This window comes from Monosiga brevicollis, genomic scaffold (assembly GCF_000002865.3).
Source record: "Monosiga brevicollis MX1 MONBRscaffold_36 genomic scaffold, whole genome shotgun sequence".
NCBI classification, from domain to species: domain Eukaryota; class Choanoflagellata; order Craspedida; family Salpingoecidae; genus Monosiga; species Monosiga brevicollis.
This window is the reverse complement of record NW_001865073.1, coordinates 146775-166555: the sequence shown is the minus strand read 5'-3', so window position 1 is coordinate 166555 and position 19781 is coordinate 146775. Positions and strand designations below refer to the sequence as shown.

General features: G+C 54.8%; 7 protein-coding genes across 7 annotated transcripts; 4 read left to right on the top strand and 3 right to left on the bottom strand.

Annotated features, from left to right (window-relative positions):
• Positions 1-172: 172 nt before the first annotated feature.
• On the top strand, positions 173-484 carry MONBRDRAFT_21740 (uncharacterized protein; the record flags this gene model as incomplete). Its single annotated transcript, XM_001750060.1, has 1 exon — positions 173-484. One exon carries the CDS (start codon positions 173-175, stop codon positions 482-484), a length of 312 nt encoding a protein of 103 aa, XP_001750112.1.
• A 743-nt stretch (positions 485-1227) lies between these two features.
• MONBRDRAFT_29589 (uncharacterized protein) lies at positions 1228-5608 on the bottom strand (the record flags this gene model as incomplete). The annotated part of the gene is made up of 14 exons (XM_001750024.1): positions 1228-1721; positions 1836-1956; positions 2043-2086; positions 2205-2372; positions 2495-2605; positions 2701-2798; positions 2887-2948; positions 3043-3147; positions 3241-3339; positions 3588-3675; positions 3758-3888; positions 3992-4039; positions 4349-4513; positions 4658-5608. The coding sequence occupies 14 exons, from the start codon at positions 5606-5608 to the stop codon at positions 1228-1230; spliced, it is 2685 nt and encodes an 894-aa protein (XP_001750076.1).
• A 3206-nt stretch (positions 5609-8814) lies between these two features.
• MONBRDRAFT_12205 (uncharacterized protein) lies at positions 8815-9477 on the top strand (the record flags this gene model as incomplete). Its single annotated transcript, XM_001750059.1, has 1 exon — positions 8815-9477. One exon carries the CDS (start codon positions 8815-8817, stop codon positions 9475-9477), a length of 663 nt encoding a protein of 220 aa, XP_001750111.1.
• A 282-nt stretch (positions 9478-9759) lies between these two features.
• Positions 9760-11649, bottom strand: MONBRDRAFT_34408 (uncharacterized protein). The gene is made up of 5 exons (XM_001750023.1): positions 11627-11649; positions 10828-10999; positions 10553-10736; positions 10214-10425; positions 9760-10078 (listed from the first exon to the last, which is right to left on the bottom strand). The coding sequence occupies exons 2-5, from the start codon at positions 10975-10977 to the stop codon at positions 9965-9967; spliced, it is 660 nt and encodes a 219-aa protein (XP_001750075.1). The 5' UTR covers positions 10978-10999; positions 11627-11649; the 3' UTR covers positions 9760-9964.
• A 413-nt stretch (positions 11650-12062) lies between these two features.
• MONBRDRAFT_38997 (uncharacterized protein) lies at positions 12063-13930 on the top strand. Its single transcript, XM_001750058.1, has 4 exons — positions 12063-12108; positions 12643-12692; positions 12819-12920; positions 13072-13930. The coding sequence occupies exons 1-4, from the start codon at positions 12075-12077 to the stop codon at positions 13549-13551; spliced, it is 666 nt and encodes a 221-aa protein (XP_001750110.1). The 5' UTR covers positions 12063-12074; the 3' UTR covers positions 13552-13930.
• A 291-nt stretch (positions 13931-14221) lies between these two features.
• MONBRDRAFT_12202 (uncharacterized protein) lies at positions 14222-17631 on the bottom strand (the record flags this gene model as incomplete). The annotated part of the gene is made up of 4 exons (XM_001750022.1): positions 14222-14486; positions 14586-15427; positions 16008-17397; positions 17489-17631. The coding sequence occupies 4 exons, from the start codon at positions 17629-17631 to the stop codon at positions 14222-14224; spliced, it is 2640 nt and encodes an 879-aa protein (XP_001750074.1).
• A 545-nt stretch (positions 17632-18176) lies between these two features.
• On the top strand, positions 18177-19639 carry MONBRDRAFT_29584 (uncharacterized protein; the record flags this gene model as incomplete). The annotated part of the gene is made up of 4 exons (XM_001750057.1): positions 18177-18711; positions 18794-19028; positions 19119-19251; positions 19376-19639. The coding sequence occupies 4 exons, from the start codon at positions 18177-18179 to the stop codon at positions 19637-19639; spliced, it is 1167 nt and encodes a 388-aa protein (XP_001750109.1).
• Positions 19640-19781: the final 142 nt, after the last annotated feature.

Below are 19781 nucleotides of genomic sequence, written 5' to 3'. Positions count from 1 at the left end.
GTCCCATGATAAAAAGTCCCCATTGCTAGATATCTAAGAAGTCGTCTGTAACGTAACGTTCACCTGGTTGCCCGCAGCACAAGAGAGGGCGCTGCTGGTGGTACAAGTGGGGACGAGCGAGGTTGGACGAGCATTTTCTTCTGGATCTTCCTTCAGAACAACAACTGCAATCATGTCTGGACGTGGCAAGGGCGGCAAGGGCCTCGGAAAGGGTGGCGCTAAGCGTCATCGCAAGATTTTGCGCGACAACATCCAGGGTGTCACCAAGCCCGCTATCCGCCGTCTGGCTCGCCGTGGCGGTGTCAAGCGTATCTCGGGCCTCATCTACGAGGAGACCCGTGGTGTCCTCAAGGTCTTCCTTGAGAACGTCATCCGCGATGCCGTGACCTACACTGAGCACGCCAAGCGCAAGACCGTCACCGCCCTCGATGTCGTGTACGCTCTCAAGCGCCAGGGCCGCACCCTCTACGGCTTCGGCGGTTAAGTGCTTTGTTGCCTTGACTTTCCACTGAAAACTCTTTTTATATACAACCATAAACCGGTGTTCTTAAACACCAACTAGCCAAAGATCATCTCTCAAAAGGCAGCATGCCGGGCGCGGGAGGGCGGCTTGCTCTAGTCGTTTTGTCATGCCCCTTATTTGAATCACATCATACAATGTCTTAACATGTAAAGTACGAACTGCTCTATGCCAAAACTGAAAACTTTTGCCTCGCTTCAACAAGGGACAAAACTGTGCTCGGGAGAGGCGCGTCTTTCTCTGTATATTATAATATCGGTTGAGTCATGACTCTCGCCTTAGCACAAGGTTGCTGTGAACATGAACACAAGCCATAGGTACACCAATGTTGGTCAGGTCGTTGAGCTAACATGAGACGGAAAATTATTGCGGCTGCATTCAAGGCACAAAGTAGGAGTTTTGGCCCTAAAGCTTGTTCTGGCACTGTCTTCGTTCGTTTAGGCTGGCGGGCTGTTGTCATGTTATCATCATTACGTGTCGACACTGGGTCAGCGCTGCTTGGTGGAAGGGAGAGTCAATTACGCATGATCCATTTCAGAATTGTGCAAATGTACTGCACTGTTGACGACTACTCATATTGGGATTTCCCATGCGCCACCCGTTCATCAAAGAAGAGTCGGATCAACAATGTCATGTTCCTCCGTTCAACGAACAACATGTTGACCAAAAGCAGTCTTGTGTACGGGATGTATTGGGTGAGAACATTTTTACTGGGTAATGAGATGCTGTTGAAGCCAGTTCACGAGGGCAGATGTCTGATCCACGCTACTCGTGGGACGCCAGACGCCCTCAAAGCGTCGCATGGTGCGCATAGGTCGCAGCGCAGCATAGGACAAAACATCTGTAGCGGGAAGCTTCACGTGGGTCTCTCCTCTGCCAGTCTGCTCGTTGTTCGGGGGCGGCACAGCCAGCTCTGACGGTGTGACCCAGGCATACTCCAAGACCTCACGTGGTCGCACCGTCTGGCTGAGCTCGTCCACCCATGCCGTCGCCTCAGCCTCGGAGAGCTGGCCCAGATCGAGTGAGACGACGCGTGCGTTGAGAAGTAGCTGCTCGGATACGGCTGCCGACACGACGGGATCATGCACATGCACCCGGCACTTATCCAAGACCTTAGCCCCGTACAGGCCCTCTACAATGCGCTGGGCCGCCTCGCTCATGGTCTCCAGCCGCTCCTGTTGGTGCCAATACCCTCGGAAACCTGCAACAGGATGCCGCAGCACATGGTAAGAATGTGGCACAGCAGGCGAGGCCATGACTCGGTTGGTTTTGTGCAACCAGCTCGACTGTTGGGTAAGCTGAGGAGAGGGCGTACCAGATGGCACGGCCCAACGCTGATTGTCCGTGGGCTTTGGACGACACTTGGGCTGCGCCAAGCTGAGGACCCGTAACACTTGGCGTGCATAGTCCCGCAAGCTCTGGTGGAATTGCAAAAACTGCCAGCAAAGATGTGGTCACGTTAGGGCCGTGAAGGGCAAAGCAGGCAGAACTGCGATTCCCGTTTTCGAACGCGTCAACGTACCTCAAGGTCCAAGTCGCTACTCAGCTCGCAAGACGAGAGTGTACCTGCTCGGGCAAGCGAATGCACAGCCGCAGAAACGTGAGGGTCGGCATGCAGAGCCAGAGTTGAAAGTCTTTTCCCGTTCGCTCGCGCGCCGTGCAATGCAATGTGCACGCTTCGAACCGTGCTCAAGTAGGGAGTTTTGCTCTGCAATGGTAAAGGCGTTCCAGCAAACATGAATCAACTGGTAACAACGCTCCTGTGCGGCAGAAACGTGTTGGAAATTGCGAGACCGCCGATGTGCAACCTTGTACACGGCTCGGATGTTCTTGTACAACTGTAAACCAGCATCTATCGGCAACAATCGCCAAATTCGCGTGAATAATAGCAGTGGGCAATCATGTGGGAAGAAACGCACAGGAACAGAATGCCCGTGTAGGCCAGTCTCGGTGCAGGTGCCAAAGATAACGAACAAGAGTCGCTGTAGCGGTGCAGCAGAAGTTTTGTGTCACCATCCATCGTCGTGTAGCGGAGCAAAGCCACAAGGCATACGTCCGTCGTCACTGGGTCTGTGCGTGGTTCATCTGCACACGTGGCGCATCCAAGCAACATGAGACGATCGCGCGTTGTACCTGACTCCAGGCCAAAGCGGATCCTAATCAGTGCTGTCGTGACGTACGGACGGCCTCGGTAACGCGGAGCACAGGGAGTTCTGAGGCATCCGCATTGGACACGGATGCAGTAGAGCTGGTGTTGCTGCTGTTGCTTGCGCTGATCCTGAGACGGAAATAGAAGCATTAGGAAACAAAAGTCCATATACACCTCTGTACAATGTCAAACAGCAAGGCCTGGAAAACGTGCATACGTTGTGGGATTGGCCACCCAATGAAAGGGACCCGTGACGGAAATGGAGTCGCCGACGTCATACTAGATGCACAATCGAAGGGAAACTGTTGAGCAAGACACTAGGGGTTCAGTGTCGGACGAGCGAGAGGCGAGACTTTGGTGGGGGGGTACGCACGACGTGGAGATCATTGGGAAAGATGAGACGACATGTGGTGGTTTGACTGGCCAAAAGGACTTGGCCGTTCATCCAGCGGTTGACCACGACTCCCTTGGTGCAAACCTAGGTTGAATGAGATGAGATTCAGCCCTCTTGTTGTACTGAAGGAACGGCAGACTGAGCAAAGCCCAGGAGAAGGGCCTGCCACGCGCTGACCGTTGATTGGACGGGCGATTGGGCGATATCCTCAATGTGCACTTCTGCCGTTTCCGCTGGGGGTGGCGTGACTGAATCGGTTGGCTCTGGCACTATTCCCTGTATCATGAAAGCTTTAGTGAGCCAAAATACCGTAGCCCCACGATGCTTAAGGCAGCACCCCACATGTCGTAGTGATATCAAACCTTGATCGATTCGAGGAGGAGCTGCAACGACCCCTTGAGTTGCTGGAAGCACATGCGAGGTGGAATGAGATGTAGTGGGCAATCAGATCAGCTTCTTGCGGAAAGCAACTTGTTTGACTACCACCACAGCAGGCATCAGGGTGATGCCACGTGCATGTGTACCTTGGGCGGCGTTTCCAAGAGCTCGAGCAGATCGTGAAAGAACCCATCAAAGTTGCTGGAGGGTATACCCGTAACAGATAGGAGGTAGCTGTAGTTTGTTGCAGATGTGCATGAAGAAGTGAAGAGGAATACTGGAGGACGGAGCGTCCAAAACAGAAGCGAACACTCACGCGTCCGCGACGGCAGTAGATCGAGTTGGCAGGCCTTGCAGATGGACCTTGTAGTGTGCTGTCAGCTTCTTCAGTATGGCTCCGGATGGGCCAAAGAGACGACCCAGGTGAGGTCGATACACGTGTGGCAACTATGCAGCATGCAGCGTCGTGTCCGGCCAGATTTTGAGTTGTGATGTGTCAAAAGGAAATCGTGTCGCATGTGCAAAACAATGTTTGCAAACGAAGACAAACCAGAAAGGATTGTAGCTCCAGTACCTGACCATCCATCGTGTACTTGTGCTGCAAGGATGAGAGTGTGCGTGAGAGAGGGAGAGAGAGTGTGTGTGTGCGTGCGTGCGTGCGTGCGTGCGTGCATTAGCGTGCGTGTGTGCGGTGCATGTGAGCAGAGCCAGCAGGCTTTGAATTTTGCACCAAGCAGCATGGACTGACTTCGACGAGTTTGTTGCGTAATGCAAGGTGACCTGGGGTCGGAAACTCTGATGTGGGAGGGCGTCGAGCACCATGTTTGTCCAACCCCTAAGTGGCACATGTTGATGCACGGTGAGGAGAAAGCCGTTTTAGTGCGCGCAAATGTAACATGAATCCTACCGTGGGGGAAAGGGTGTGATGGGAGGGTAGGATGGTGGTTGAAGAATCGCTGGAATACGCCCGGGCATAGCCACTGGCAGCGGTTTGTATGTGCGGGGAAGGTAGGCCGGACGTGTGGAGGCCCATGCTAGAGGGCGTATGCGGGTATGCCTGGGGAGACCATCCCTACACACACAGTCGAAAAGTCAACGCCGGGGTTAATCATGGGCGAAAGGTCCAGCGTTGATGGTTTTGAAGGGTGAATTGTCAAGGACAGCCTCGAGCACACAAGTGGGGGGGAGGGAGGATGATACTGGTTTACGACTGTACCTGAAGTTGCTGGGGGTGAGGAGGGTATTGATGTGATTGGTAGGCCGGTTGCGGAGCGTGAAACTGAGTGCCGTTGGTGGCCACGTATGACAAATTAGGGTGTTGATGAGAAGCTGAGTAAAGCTGCGACTGCTGGATAACGTTGTGAGACTGTGGCACGTAGGGCATGTGATGGCGATGGCCCTGTGCATGCGATTGGTGTGGTTGCGGTTGGTAATGATGATGCTGTTGCACCGAAGTATGCTCGGATCGTCGGCGGTGCGGTTGCGGCGGTAGTTGCTGTTGCTGTTGCTGTAGTTGTAGTTGTAGCTGTTGCTGTTGCTGTTCCTGTTGTTGCTGGTCCTGTTGTTGCTGTTCCTGTTGTTGCTGTTCCTGTTGTTGCTGGTCCTGTTGTTGCTGGTCCTGTTGTTGTTGTTGTTGTTGTTGTTGTTGTTGTTGTTGTTCTTGCTGCTGATCTGACCGGTGCCGTTGCCGTTGCTGGATAGGCATGGAGGGGGTTGCGTAGCCGTGTGGATAGACAGGTACCGTAGTAACAGCGCCCATCAGGGCAGGATCTACGTGATAATAAGATGTAGGATATGGCAGGTAGCCTGCGGGGAGGTATGATGGTGCCCCCACTGAACCAGGCAAGGGCATGCGGACCGCATTGGGCAGCGTGGAGGCATAGTTGGGATAATGGCCCATGGCGTAGGCAGGATGAGGAGCGGGGGTCATGGCCATGGCCGAGGGCGGGGGTATGCCGTACGAATAGCCAGCGGGAGCGGCGGGGCGTGGGAAGGGACCTGGGCTGGGGCCCGAGGTACTGGAGGCGGGGGACATGGCAGCGGTGCTCGAGCCTTGTGGATGCCTTGTGGGTGCACTAGGCAAAGACTTTGGCGATTGAGCGACATTATCTGCCTGCGTGGAGGCAGCGACTGTCGCTGTCGATGAGGATGAAAGGGGCTCCTTCATGCCATCTGAGCGGTCAGGATCGCCATCGACAGGTGGGTCGGGGGACGACATGACCAAAAGTCTTGGCTATTATGAGAAGGCCCTCATCGGTGATGGCTGAGTTTCTGAGGATGCGGGAGCTCGCAAAGGGAGCTGGGTAGATGGAAGCAAGGTCAGATGGTGCAGCTAAACTGGCAGGTTTGAGCCAAGGATCCTCGCCAGCCGCAAGCGACCAGCTCTCGCCAGGGCTGGACCCGAGGAAGTGTGATCCGGACACCAAATGGGAAAAGCTGGACTGCTGTCCACGAGTTGAAGGACTAGAGAAACGACGTTGGAAAGAATCAAGACGCAGAATGGCAAAGCCAGGAAACAGCTGCCGGTGGGGGGAGAGGAAGAGAAAGAGAAAGAGAGTGGGACGGCTACCGGGTAGCTGCTGTTGTTGAGCACGAGTGTGGTGGGCGAGGTTGACCGGTTGCGGCGTGGGTTGGGAAAGAAAAAGTAGCGTTGGGTGGGTGAAGAGCCTAAAAGTGGCGAGGCGCAGCCGGTATGCCACCCGACCCGAATGTGTGTGGCAAAGCCGGCGTTGGTGGGAGGATTGCACTGCGGGGGTTTGGCTGACTTATCCGGAAACCAGTGGACGACCGGGTCTCGCCGTTGTGACTGTGCTTGGCTGATGGGGGTTCAACCAAGTAGCAGGCGGTTGGGGTGCAGAAGAGGAGGGAGGGAGGGAGGGAGGATCGACCCAACTCAGTGAAGCTGGAAGCAGTAGACTCGGGTGAAACCGAACAATGATGGGATCGATGGAAAGCCCCCAGATGCAGGACACTGGTGGGGAAAAAAAAAGAGTTCATTCATGAGTGTGAACCCAATGTAATTGAGAGAAGCAGAAAGAAGATGCTTGGATCGAGAGAGAGAGAGAGAGGATCAGCTTGATCGGCTCTAAGAACACAGAACAGCCTCACACACACACACACACTCACACTCACACTCACACTCACACACACTCACACACTGACTGAGATGTCTGGCACACAAAGGGCGGGCTTTGTCCCGAGGCGGACTGGCAGTCGAGCCGAGCTGAGTCGAGAAGCAGAAGCCCAAAAGACCAACAGGCACAAAGGGGCACAGGGGTAGGGGGTGAGGAGGAAGGGCACAAAGGCAATGGGCTGTCCAACGAGGTGCAATGGGGTCTTATGGAGGAAAAGGGGTTGGGGTTCAGACGTTGTCGTTGTGCTTAGCGACCGGTGGATGAATGGGGGCGCGCTTTCCTTGGATGGGAGGGGTCGAACGCGCTTCTTTCCCATCTCGCGGGAACAATCAATCACTCCTTTGTCAAACGCCTGGGTTGTTGTCGACGCGAGAATGGATGGACAATGGACGATGGACGGTGTGCGCTCGGATTGCACGTCCATGAGCCTGCGGCTGGACGACTCCAAGAGTACTCTTTGAAGAAGTTCAACGGGCTGTTTCATTCACTCTTGGGTCGTCACAAGAGTGGACCACCCACTGACTGGTGGTCCCGATGATGTCGTCAGTGGGTGGTCTCGATGATGTGTACCATCGGCGACTCTCACAGAGGCACCAGGCAGCCAAAGGCAGACCGAACGACACGGGCGGAGATAGCCCAGTCCAAAAGGGGCGAGGGGTGGCGGGGACGTCATGGTCGTTTGGCTCGAATGGCGCAGAGGGGTTGGGACATGTCGAACCCACCACACTTACCACTGACATGGTAGGAAAAGGAGGCCGGCGCAGTATGGGATTTCTGACCGTTTTCGTGGGAAGGGCACAAGCGTGGGGGGCGCGGAGAGGGCCCCCGCCGTGTAAATGCGTTGTTGACCGGGCGAGTGACATCGATCGACGTGCTGGTGTTGGTGGCTTTGGCTCAACTCTTGCTCTTCCCGCCGCTGCCATAAAGCGCCGTCGAGTCTGTGCCCCGAGTCTGTGCATCTGTTGGTGAATGTGGGCTCAGGGTGTGGGTTGGCGCGAGTTGCGTTTGGTGGTCGCACTTGGTGTTTCCTTTGTTCTTTTGGGGTCTCGGAATCAATCGGGTTTTTGCAAGTTCTCTTACCTTTCCGAACATCGGAATAGAATCTCTGAAACCCCTTTACTTTCTTTTTACAATCTTGTGTAGCTCTCAATATTTACATCCTGCCTCTGACATCTCTTCATTGCTATCATTTGCGCATCTTAAGCCTCTGACCGTTTCTCTTCCTTTCTGTTCTGGCGCATTCGTTCCCACTCATCTCGTTCTTCTTCCGGTCACGAACAGCGGATGGCCGATCGAATGCGTGCAGCGGTCGCCATCGAATGCGTGCAGCGGTCGCCAACTCGGGCAAAAAGGGCAGCGTCAACGCCTTTTCTCGCATCATCGCCAAACCTCCGTCTAAACCGTTTAGGCGTGGCCCCCACACGTCCAGACTAAGGACGCTGCACGAGCGAGGGATGCAACCACTGAATTCAAGCCTTGTTAGTCAAGCGGGTTTGGCGAGTAAGACCCCAGTACGACTCAAACGGCTCAATCCGTCGATCGCTTACCTTTTTTTTTTCCTCTCTCCCTCTCGCTCGCTTGTGCTCATCATGCTCGTCATGCGCTGCCTGGCCTCGTTTTCCGTACCAATGGCCGGCCAGATGAGAGTGTCGGTGACCGCATATGCTTGAGCGCGCTCAGCCGAGCCTGGAAAGGTGACGAAAACAAACGCTGTTGTTCACATGTCAGTTGAGATGATACACATTCCAGCCCTAAGCAAACAAACACCCAGTCACATTCGTTTTAATCGGACTGCCCTCTTGATGAGGGCAGGTGGGGCATCGACATGACACTATGATGTGTGTTCCGTTAGGATGAGTCAAGCAGCACGCTGGGAAACAGGAGGATGAGGCAAGCAGAGCCCTGGAAATTACGAAACAAGACCTTGGTGAGGCCTGCCCAGCTACCTTCCTGAAGCTACAACGCTACCCTTACGATTTCGGCCACGGGCGCCTGCCTTCGCTCTTTCAACTCTATTGATCTCGCACGACGCGGCGTGATGATCCGTTTGTCAAGCTTCTGATTGTGGGATCGTTTCATGACTTGCCCGAACATCAAGTCGACGTGTGCCCGCCAACTGCCCAGAAAGCAAAGCAGGACGATGAGGGTTTGACGATGATGTGTGGTGTTGAAAACTGCAGTTGGGAACTGATGACCTTGGTGACGCATTTCTCGTCCGTGCGCTTCATTGACCAGCAGCATGGGTATGTGCCAGTCAGCCGGTGCCACGGCCGCGAAGAAACAACCCGGCAAGAATCAGCCCAGTGTAGGCCCCACCCCCACGCTGGTGCTCCTGCGCCCAGGCAGTACGGCAGCGTCGGGCGAGGAGGACCCCAAGCTCGACTCGACCGGACTTGCGCTGGCTGAACGAGTGGGCCATGCCATGGTCCATGAGCACGCCGACTTTGACGTGGTCTACTGCTCGACCCGTCGCCGCGACGTGAAGACCACCAATGTGGTGCTCGAGGCCATTGACCGCCTCTTTCTGCCCGTCGAAAAGGAGGCCAACCTCGTCGAGACGAACACCGCCATCAATGAAGCTGCCGGCCCTGTCTGGGAACTGGACATTCGCCCCAAGCTCAAGGCCGGCCTGCGGGTGCTAGTGGTTGCAGAGCTCCCCACACTGGCCTGTTTGGTCAGCAAGGTTGATAGCGTTCCCTCGGCCGTGGCGGCCGATCTGGCGCTCGAGCCCGGAGCCGCCATGGTCTACACCTTTGATGCCGCCACGATGACGGTGCAGCAATACACCGAAGCACCGAAGCCTGCTGGAGAGCCGCACAGTGACGCCACAGCGGACGAGCCATCTGAAGCGACCGCCCCATCCCATCCATTTGCGGCACGCATCATCTCGGCGCCCGCCTGAGGCGGAGCTTGGCACCTACAGTGGAAGTCAGCCTTGATGCGCTTCACCAACGCTGGACGACCATATGCCAACTTGGCCTCGGACACTCATAGTCGTGGGCGGTGGCTGGTCCTTTGTGACCCCTTTGAGTAAGGACATCGAGCATATTATGTATAGATTGCTGGATCCCCCGCCCACACAGACACATGTACTGTACCCTCCCAAGAAAAGGCGGGGGGGTTGAACAAGATGTTATAAAAAAAAAAAGAAAAAAAAAAAAAAAAAGGAACATCAGATGGAGAAGAGAGTTTCGCGTGATCAATTGATGTGGTGGATAAATTTATCTTCACCGACATTCGAGGAAAGAAGTAACCCAATCGATCACTATCAGCGATGCCTGCATCCCACGTGGATGTAACTCTGGCTCGTTGAGCGATGACACAAGGATTTCAACCATGTTTCTTGCACCTTTTGAATTCTTATGATGAGCAAGTACCAGATCAAACACTTAGAGCTTGGCGGCTTGGTAGCGCTCCTCGACATTTTGCCAGTTGGCAATCTCCCAAACGGCCTTGAGGTAGTCGGGGCGCACGTTCTTGTAATCAAGATAGTAAGCGTGTTCCTAAACAGAATAGGACCAAGCGCGCGCAGTCCAAACGGTGAGAAAAGTGCATGCATGCTGAGCATGAATAGTCATGTCGAGACGCTGTTTGCGGCATCGATGATGGAACATCCCCCTCAGTTATCGCCAACGTACCCAGACATCAATGCCAAAGAGGGGAACAAGGCCATGGGTCGTCTCGAGAGGATCCTGGTTGGCGCAGGTGGCCAGTTGCAGCTGCTTGCTGGCCTTGTTGTAACCGAGCCAGCCCCAGCCAGAGCCCTGGACGGCGGCCGTCATGGCGTTGAGCTTCTGCTGCATCGTCTCGACAGAGCCAAATGCTTCTTCGATGGCCGTCTTGAGCTCACCTGCCAAGCCGATACACGCTCATCGTAAGAGGCTTCTTGACGGATTGGCCAGCCGCTCAAGCCCATCCCACACACGCGCACACACAAACACAAACACCAAGGGTGCCGTATGGACCAACATACATACCATCCTGAAGCTCGCCACCGCCCTGTTCCTTGGGGGCCAGGTTGGTCCAGAAGATGGAGTGGTTGATGTGGCCACCACCGTTAAACTTGATGGCGCTCTGCAGACCAATGGCCTTGGTCAAATCACCCGTATGCACGGCCTCGGCGTACTGCTCCTCGGCAATGTTGAGGTTGTTCACGTAGGTCTAAAGAACGCGCACAGAACACATAGCCAATACGTGAGTGCTGAGGCTGAGGCCACCGGGGCTGGGCTTGCTCGATGACGCACAACCATACGTTGTGGTGCTTGCTGTGGTGCAGCTCCATGATCTTGGCCGAGATGACGGGCTCGAGCGCGGCATAGTCGTAGGCCAGGTCAGGCAGGGTGTGCTTCATGCGGCGGGCACCAGTGGTCGCCGAGCGCATCGCGCGTGCAAGCATGGCCATCTTGATGTTTTCTTTTGGAGGACTGAAAAAATAACGGGGGCCGGCAATCAGTCCACTGTGAGATGGAAGCAATGGGCCTGTGCGCTAATTGAAAAGGGAAAAGGGCAGCACACATGAAAATCCCGAGACAGAGCGGGGTGGATGAATGCAGAGTTGAACGAATGAGCCAAGCGTTGGTGTGTTCAGAGAAAAAGGAAGAAAATGCCACTCCCGCTAAGACCGCTCGCAGGTGAGCGCAGGCCCGCGAGCAAGACCAGAGCAAAGCAAGCCAGCCATTCAGTGTAATGAATGGTAAGAAAAGCAAGACAGACGAATAAAAGACATTATCCCAGCTCACAGACCCACACCGCGCGTGTACCGCCAAGAAGGCAGCAAGAGACCGAGGAGACGGGAAGGCACTGGGCGAAACCCACAACAAGGAGTCAGCTGGAGCCATTGGCAACCGCCAAGGAGGTGCCTCTTGCTCCACCCAAATCCCAGTGGCACCAGGTCCCACCAGCAGCAGACAGCCACCTCCATCCGCCATCTGCCCCCACGCTCCCTCGCTCCGCCACCCCTCGACAGTTGGCACCCAAGCACACACCAAGCCAGCCAGTGGCGTTCCATCTGCGTCATCGCCCATCATCATTGATGGCGCTTGCGAACTTACAGTACAAGGACAAGGGTTGCTTCTGCAAAAGGAAAATGCTCTCTCTTTCTCTCTATCTCTCCTGTCTGAGAGACAAAAACTCTCAGAGACAAAAAGGCAGAGATAGAGAGAGACAGAGGGGAAGTTGAAGAGAGAGGGAGAGCGAGAGCTGAAAGAAGAGAGGAGAGAGAAAGCGTTATTGAGAGAGGGAGAGAATGAGAGAGTTTTAGCGAGAGAGTGAGAAAGCAAAGAAAAACACTGACTTGTCAGACCACATTTAGCTGACAATGTTGAAAACAAGTGTTGGTGCCGGGCAACGCTACCAGCTGTCATCTCCAACAGCCGCGTTCGCTTGCAAGCGAGCCCAAACACTCCACAGCCAAAGCACTTTCCATATCAGAAAAGAAACAGTATAGTTTTCCAGGCACTTTTTAGTGGCACATTTATTCACGTTTGCCGGAACATCAAGATGGCTGCCCTCCGCGCTCTTCAGCCGCTGCGCTGTACGTTCAGGTCCCTGGTCTGGTCCCACTGCCGCCGCCGCCTGAGGTTCCTGAGCTGGTGGTGCTGGTGGCGCCGGGGTTGCCGTGTCCTGAAGCCACTGGTGTCGTGTGCTGTTTGAATAAGGGTTGTGTTTTGAACAAATGTGTGTGTGTGGCTGGCTGGCTTTGAACCGAGATGGTTGGTCTGGTCTGTTGCTGGTGGCATGGCATGGTTACGCACGGACACAGCCGTTGATTTTGAGTTCTGGAGACGATGGGTCGTCCAGGGCAAGGAGGGGGGGCCGTGCTTTGCTTCTCATCGAGGGAGCAGCCCGACTGCTTCTTCTCGCCCCCGCCCATCTCTGTGAATTCCATGCCATGACACCAGCTGCCAAGCAACCATCTTCACTGCCATTGTTCCGACTTTTCCCTCTTTTTTTTTTCTTTTTTGGTTGTCTTGTTCACCTGACCATCTTGATACTCTCGCTGATTTCTCCTCGTCTCCACTGACCAACTTGCCCTGTTTCCCAATGATTGATATTGATCCTTGCGCAGCTGCCGCTCAGGCCGGCCCTGTCTCGGTGCTCGCCTCTCGTGGTCTCAAGGTGAGCCTTGCTCCCCTGCCTTTCGACGCATTACTTCCAAGTGCATCTCTTTTTTTTTCTTGGTGTCATTATTCAAATGTAGCCTTGCCGCGTTCTGCTTCTCACGCAACCCGTGGTCCGGCCCAGATCTCCACCCCTCAGCAGTCTGCCCTCCTCGAGAGCAAGACTGGCAAGACTGGTGCCGCTGTCCTTGGTTTCGGTCTCGCCGCTTACCTGGCGTCGAAGGAAGTACGTGCCTAGCTTTCTAGACAGTGCCCCTGAGCTCGTTCATCATGTTAGGTTACTCCGCGCCGTCGAGAATGCGTCTCGTGTCGACTCATTCGTATCGGAATGACTGCCGTTCTGTCATTTCCCGCGCTGCTTTCCGCGCCAAACTCAGATCCTGATCCTGCACAGCGAGACGGTCGTCGTTGCCTCGATTGCCGCCGTTACCTATGGTCTCATGTCCAAGGCTGGCAAGGACATTGCTTCGGGTCTCGATGAACGTGCCCAGGCCATCCAGGAGGGTCTCGAGAAGGGCCGCGTGGCCCGCATCGCCGCCATTGAGAAGGAGATTGCCCAGCAGGAGCAGCTTAAGGCCTCTGTCTCCAACCTGCAAGAGATTTACGATGTCAACCGCGAGCTGGCCTCGGCTACCCGTGAGCTGGCTTACCGCACTGAGCTCCACGCCGCACGCGACAATGCCCTGGCCAACCTCAAGGACATGGTCGCCATTGAACAGTCCCAGCGCCAGGCCGAGCAAAACGAGATTGCCAACTGGATCGAGGCTGAGGTGCTCAAGGCCCTTGAGGGCAAGGAAGAGGCCCTCATGAAGCAGAGCATTGCTGATCTGGAGGACCTCGCCAAGGCCCAGGCCTAAGATCTCTGGTTCTTCACCAGCCCAGACACTTAGCTCTTCTGTCCTTTGTATTACTGGCTGACGATGGGCTTTTTTCCCTCCCTTCGCCTGCCCTCGCCCCCACTCGTTGCGCTGCACAGCCTGCACTTGCTTTCATGTGGAGGTGACCGGTCGAGCCGGAAAGGAGAGGCGGGCGGATAGTCCCCCCAAGTCACCTGGAACACCTCCATGTACCACCCTTGATTGCAGTGCCCAACTCTGCAACTCGGGCGGATAATGGTTTTTTTCTTCTTTTTTTCAAGTGAAGTTTAACCGTGTTTGCTTCATTTACCTCCCCTTGAACCCCCATTGAAATCTCTGTTCTCCTTGTTGGGAAGAGAAAAATTGACTCAAAATACTCCTTAAAGCCTTTTACGACATCCGAGTGTTGTTATGGATGCGCAGGACGAATCTCCCACGTGCCAGTTAAGCATTGCAAGGCCCACACACAAGAACAAGAAGGGGCAGCCGTCATGTGATGATTATTCGTTGCCCCGAAAAAGGTGCTTTGAAGTACATCCAATGAATTTCAGAATTGGATTGAAATGGAAGGCATTTACGTGTTGCGCAAACACACCAGCAAACAAGTCGCAGACCCTGGATGCGGTTTGTTCAAAAAAAATGAAACACGGGTGAAGGGCTCAACAAGCCTCTAGCACTCTGAAGCACTGGCCGTCAAGATGGATTGCACCGTCTCGTGCAAGCCGGCCACAATGTCAGTCAGACTTGTGCGCACCGCCACCTTTACATCTGAACTGCCGTTCTTGATGGTCACTTCAATCAGCGCAGTAATGTTGTTGATAAACTTGACCGACATGTAGAGCAACTCTTGATCCGTCACGCTACGACGCGCCACCAAAAACACGTTGTTGGCCTCGAGCTTGGCAATGCAGGCGTCAGCATCCCCCGACACGTTGCTGCACACAAAAAGGCAATCGCGATATCGCCATGAGTGAAGAAGACCAAAAAAAAAATTGAATGTTAACCAACACCCAAAGCACCACGCGCACACATACCCAATCATGGCGACGGATTCGGCGTCGTCGTCAATCTCACGCCACAAGGTCAGATAATCCTTCTTGGGCAGGCGACCCTCCTCGACCAGGAACAAGAAGAAGGGCACGGTCACGGCAAAATAGAACACGTCAACGCTGTTCTTCACGGCAATCTGCAGCTTGCCCAAGGGATCCATGCGCTGAACGGCTCCCAGGTTATTGATGGGCAGAGAAGTATCAAAGGTATCGGATGGCGCCAGTGTGGGCACGGCCAGAGGCGAAGCAATGCTCAGCCCAAAGCTGTTTTTGTTCAGTTGGATCGCAAAATCGCCCATGGCCTGCGAGGTGCCGTTACGAAAGGTCATGTCAAAGAACATTTGACCTCCACGGCGCGCAAAGGTACCCTTGATCTCCAGACCCTTGCCAGCCGCCTCATCCAGCCAAACATATTTGGCTGGCACATAGCTCAAGCTGTTGTTGCCACCAGCCGTGCCCACTGAGAGGCCAGCCATATCGCCGAGGAGATCGCCGACCGAGGCGCTGTCTCCTGCAGGTGCTTCGGACTCGGCACCGCCACCACCCAGGTCAAGCAACGTCGCCTCGTCCTCAAAGAGAGCCACGGGTGCGACACGGCGACCGGGCACACGGCCCTCAACGAATGAGCTCGGAGGCTTGTGGAACACAGAGGCCAGCGATGAAATGTGGCAGATGAGCTCATCCAACAGAGAAGGCTCGAGCAAATCGGTTTCCTCCGAGATGAGCGGTTTCTCGCACAACACCACGGCCTTCGCGGCGGCCGGGTCTGTCAGCAGCAAGCGCCAGTAAATGTAGCCACGATCGCGCAGATCAGGGTTGTCAGACTCCTGCACACAATGAATGCACAAAGCCGCGACGCAAACGAAGTGAGGAATGGTGGATGACAAACACCACTGCATCGTGCGTGGCTTTAAAACGAATAAAAGAAAGGGCGATGCGGATCCCACGCGAAGGCACGGCAAGAGCAAGATCGCCACTGTGACATTAAGAAAGCGGTCACCAGCCAACGAAATGGCAAGACGATCGCTCACTGTGCAGGAGAACCATGAAAAATGTAATATTGCCCCCCGACGCCCCTTTCCACAACGCTCCATTTGCGACCTTGCCACACAGAAAGCAAAGCGAGTCCAAGGCAAACGCCGGTGGCACACACGGTAACCAACGGCATTTGACACTCAGACACAATGCCTCCAGGTGGGAACAAGAGACACAAGAGCCAAGAAAAGGGGTAGCCAGATGACGCCACCATGGGGCGAGCGGTCAAAAGCCGCTGCCGAGGGCGCCAAACGGATGGCAAGGGGGCGTGTGCGTGTGCACATCCCAACACGACCAGCACACACACACACACAATAGACACAATAGACACAATATAAATATACACGCGCATCGACAGTGGATGCGACTAACCTGCGTTGAGAGGCCCAGCACTTTCTGCACCAACTCTTGGGTACCCGAAGGGCGCTTCAGGAAGAGCTTGACAATGGCCGTCAAGAGCTGGAGCTGGACCTGGGGTGTCTCCTCGGTAAAGTTTTCCAAGAATGAGTCGAGCAGCTCATCAGCATTGTCGATGCGCTCGGCGTATTCGCCGACGATCCAGATCATGGCTGCCTTGGCATCAGGCTCGTCAAGCGTGTCCAGATTCTCGCAGAGGGTGGCAATGATGCTCTCATACTGGTTGGGATACTTGCGGAAAATATCCTTAATCACGACAATGGCTTCTTGCACCACATAGTTGACCTTGGTTTGGATCAAGTCGAGGAGCGTGTCCACGCAGCGTTGGGCGGAGGAGTCCACCTTGATGGCGCAGCGGCCAATGGCACGAACTGATTTGCGAACAAAGTCAACATCCACCTCGGTGGCATACTCCTTGAGCTCAGCCAGGACTTCACGGATGTTGTCCTCCGAGGCCAGTCGGATCATGATCTCGAGCTTCTCCATTTTCACGTAAATGGGGTCATTGTACTTGACAAAAAAGACCTTCATGTGGGCCTTGAGAATTTCGGGGTGCTTCTGCACCACGAGGTTAATGTTGCGCAAGGCCACATACTGCACCTCGGGTTCGGCAGAGAGGAGGGTGACGAGGGGCGGTGCAAGCTTCTTGTACAGGCTGATCTGGATCTCAGCGTCCTCGAGCTGACCCACGTTCTTCATGAGGACCTTGACGGCGGACAGCACAACGGCCGCGTTGACGTGCTGCAGTCGAGGTGTGACACGCTCGCACATGTTGCTGCGCTCCTTGTCCGACTCGGGCTCGTACAGGGCGAGGGAGTCGAGGATGTAAATTTGGCCCCACTCGGTACATTCATTGAGCGCGGTGAGGAGCTTTGAGACCGTACCGGCGTTGAGCTCAAAAACGCTGCCAGTGCGCGAGTACTCGTGGATTTCCGAAAGTGAGGCCACGGCGTTGGCGACGACCATGGGATTGGCATCTGAAAGCAGATCTTGGAGGGCATCAATAAAGCCCTGATCGTGGACGAGCTGCGGGTCAATGTCGTACAGCTTGGCAACACAAATGGCGGCTGTCTTGCGAACGTAGGGATCCTCGTCCTGCAGACACTTGCGGAGGGGCTCGCAGAGATACTCGGTGATCTTGTCGACGCGAATGCAACCCATGGTTCGGACAGCGAGGGCACGAATCAGGGGGTTGGGATCGACGCAGTCCTTGACAAACGTGTTGACGGCCATGATGGCCAAGTCAGGCTGCGTCTTGGCATAATTCATCAGGTACAAGTACACGAGCTTCTTCAGCTCGAGGCTATCTGTCTGCATGCAGTTGATGACGTCGGAAAACAGCGAGCTGCCAACACATGGTAAAGCCGGTGACTCGCGGTAAGCAAAGCAGCTTGTCAGCAGTCAAGAGCAACAGGCATGTTATGTGGCTCGCTCACCTGACATCCTTGCCGACAGTCATGTTGGCGATGACCTTCTTGACGGCATCGCGCTTGTCGTTCTTCTTGGGGCTCTGCAGTTGCTCCTTGAGCTCGGCCAGCTCACCCTTTTTGGTGGTCGTAAAGTACTTGCCGTCCGACATGGCGCTGATCAATCACAAACGCAATTCTAATGAACCAACAAAACCGATATCAAGTGAGGCCCCCCGCCAACCAATAAACACCACACGCACTCGGCCACGGCATGCACAACCAACATACCCTTTCCCTCCGCGTCTGGTACCGTCTGCCGTCTGCCGTCAGCGGTCTTCTCCCACTGAACAGAGAGGGGAAAAAAAAAATACAAAAAAATCAAAACACCCTCCCACCTTGCACAGTGATATTTTTTGTATAGTTGCTACCAGTATTTTTAATGCCGAGATTCATTCAAAATTTGGGTGGTTTCAAGCGGGTCGTTCAACTACCGACCGTTACTTTTTTCTCGTTTTTCTCGTTTTTTTCTCTTTTTTTCTCTTTTTTTTCTCATTTTTTTTTTAAAGGGAGCTAGTGCTTGTTTCTGTGTGTGCCCCGCTCTTTCGATCGCGGTGATTGCTGTCTTCTCTGTTCGTGTGTTCTCCCTGCGCTTGGCTCCCTTGATTCCGTGTCGACTTGTTTGGTGTAACTCTGGGCCCTGATTTTGGTGTTCAACATGGCAACGCCCACGATGAACCTGCCGTTGCCTGTACCGGCGGAGGCACCCAACGGTCAACGTCGACGTGCAGAGCGCGCCGCATACGTGCCGCCATCGCGACGCGCACCAGCGCAAGATTCCTCAGCAAAGAGCGTGCCGCACAAGCCAGTGGCTGAGCCCACAACGAGTGCCGCCACACCTGCCTCGCCAGCCCCGTCAACCTCGCTCAGAGACCAGGGCCGGTCTCCGCGTCGCACCCACCAAGGCAAGGGGCCCAGCCCCGCGCGTGCCACTCCCCAACGCTCACCGCGCAAGGCTCGCAATACAGAGTCCTTTGCACCTGACTACTGCAAACCAGACCTGCGCGTGGTGGTGGGCCCCCACCGTCCTACATACGGACGGACCGTTGGCGTACATGATGTCATCATGGTCCCTGAGATGTTCTGCGCCGAGGATGACCTCTCGCTCTACGAGTCCCTCCTGGCCGAACTCAAAGCCACCGGCTCCACGGATCTTTTCGTCTCGTGGCACGGAGATAGCCATGTTATTGCCGGTGCGTTAATTTGCGAGATGCCACGTACTGTAGACGCCACTGGCCACCCCACTCACATGCTACTCCGCAACTTGTGACGTAGATGACAAGAAGATGAAGGGCAAATGGAAGGAACTGTCACCCTCCTTTCAAAAGGTCGGGGGATCTGCTGTCGACTTTGACCTCTGTTGCAGCGTCATGATCCATTCGCAGCTAACCCACGTGCCACGCACACAGGTCATCAAGCAGATGGAAGAGTACTTTAACATGGACATCAAGGCCACGCGCTTCAACTGGTACCGGGACAGCAGTGAATGGAAGCCTTACCACCACGATCGGTACGACATACTTTTCCAACCCCATGCAAAACCTGCGACCCACGAGATGACACCTAACCCGAGGGTGCACCCCCGTCTAATCTGCGGTAGGGCGGCATTTACGCCCAACTGCCCGCAAAACTCGACGGTGGCTGCAAGCTTTGGGGCTGAGCGAGACATTGCCTTTTTGCACGCAACCAAAGGCACCACCATTCGCATTCCTCAGCCCAACGGCAGTATGTATGTAAGTTCTCGGGCTCCAGCCTCAAAGAACCACGTGGTAGTAGCATTTTGGATCAAAAAAACAAGGGGTCGGAGAGCCAAAATTACGTGAGCTCGATTGACTTGGATGGCCGTGGCACAAATAGGCTTTCAACCGAGATGCCAACGTGGAATGGAAGCATGGTGTCATGGCTGTGCCTCCAGCTCTGCAGCACACAGAGGGCCGCATCTCCATCATTGCCTGGGGCTGGATCGACATGGAAGACTGGCAAACGGAGATGAAGCTCGAGAACCAGGTGATCAGCACCCCCTCCAAACGCAAATCTGATCCCAAACAGCGCCAACGCCGAGCTCGCCCTGCTGCCGAGGCAACTGAGCCACTCGGTGGAGTCAGTGCTGGTTCCCCCTGAGAACTCGACTTTGCGCGCTTGCTCGTTCAGTTGACACAAGATGGCTCGAGCAATACTTCGACAGCTTTGCAGCGCAGAACGGTAGAGCTCGATATCGCTCAAGCAACAACTTATCAGAATTGAACCAGTTTTTTGAGCCTCG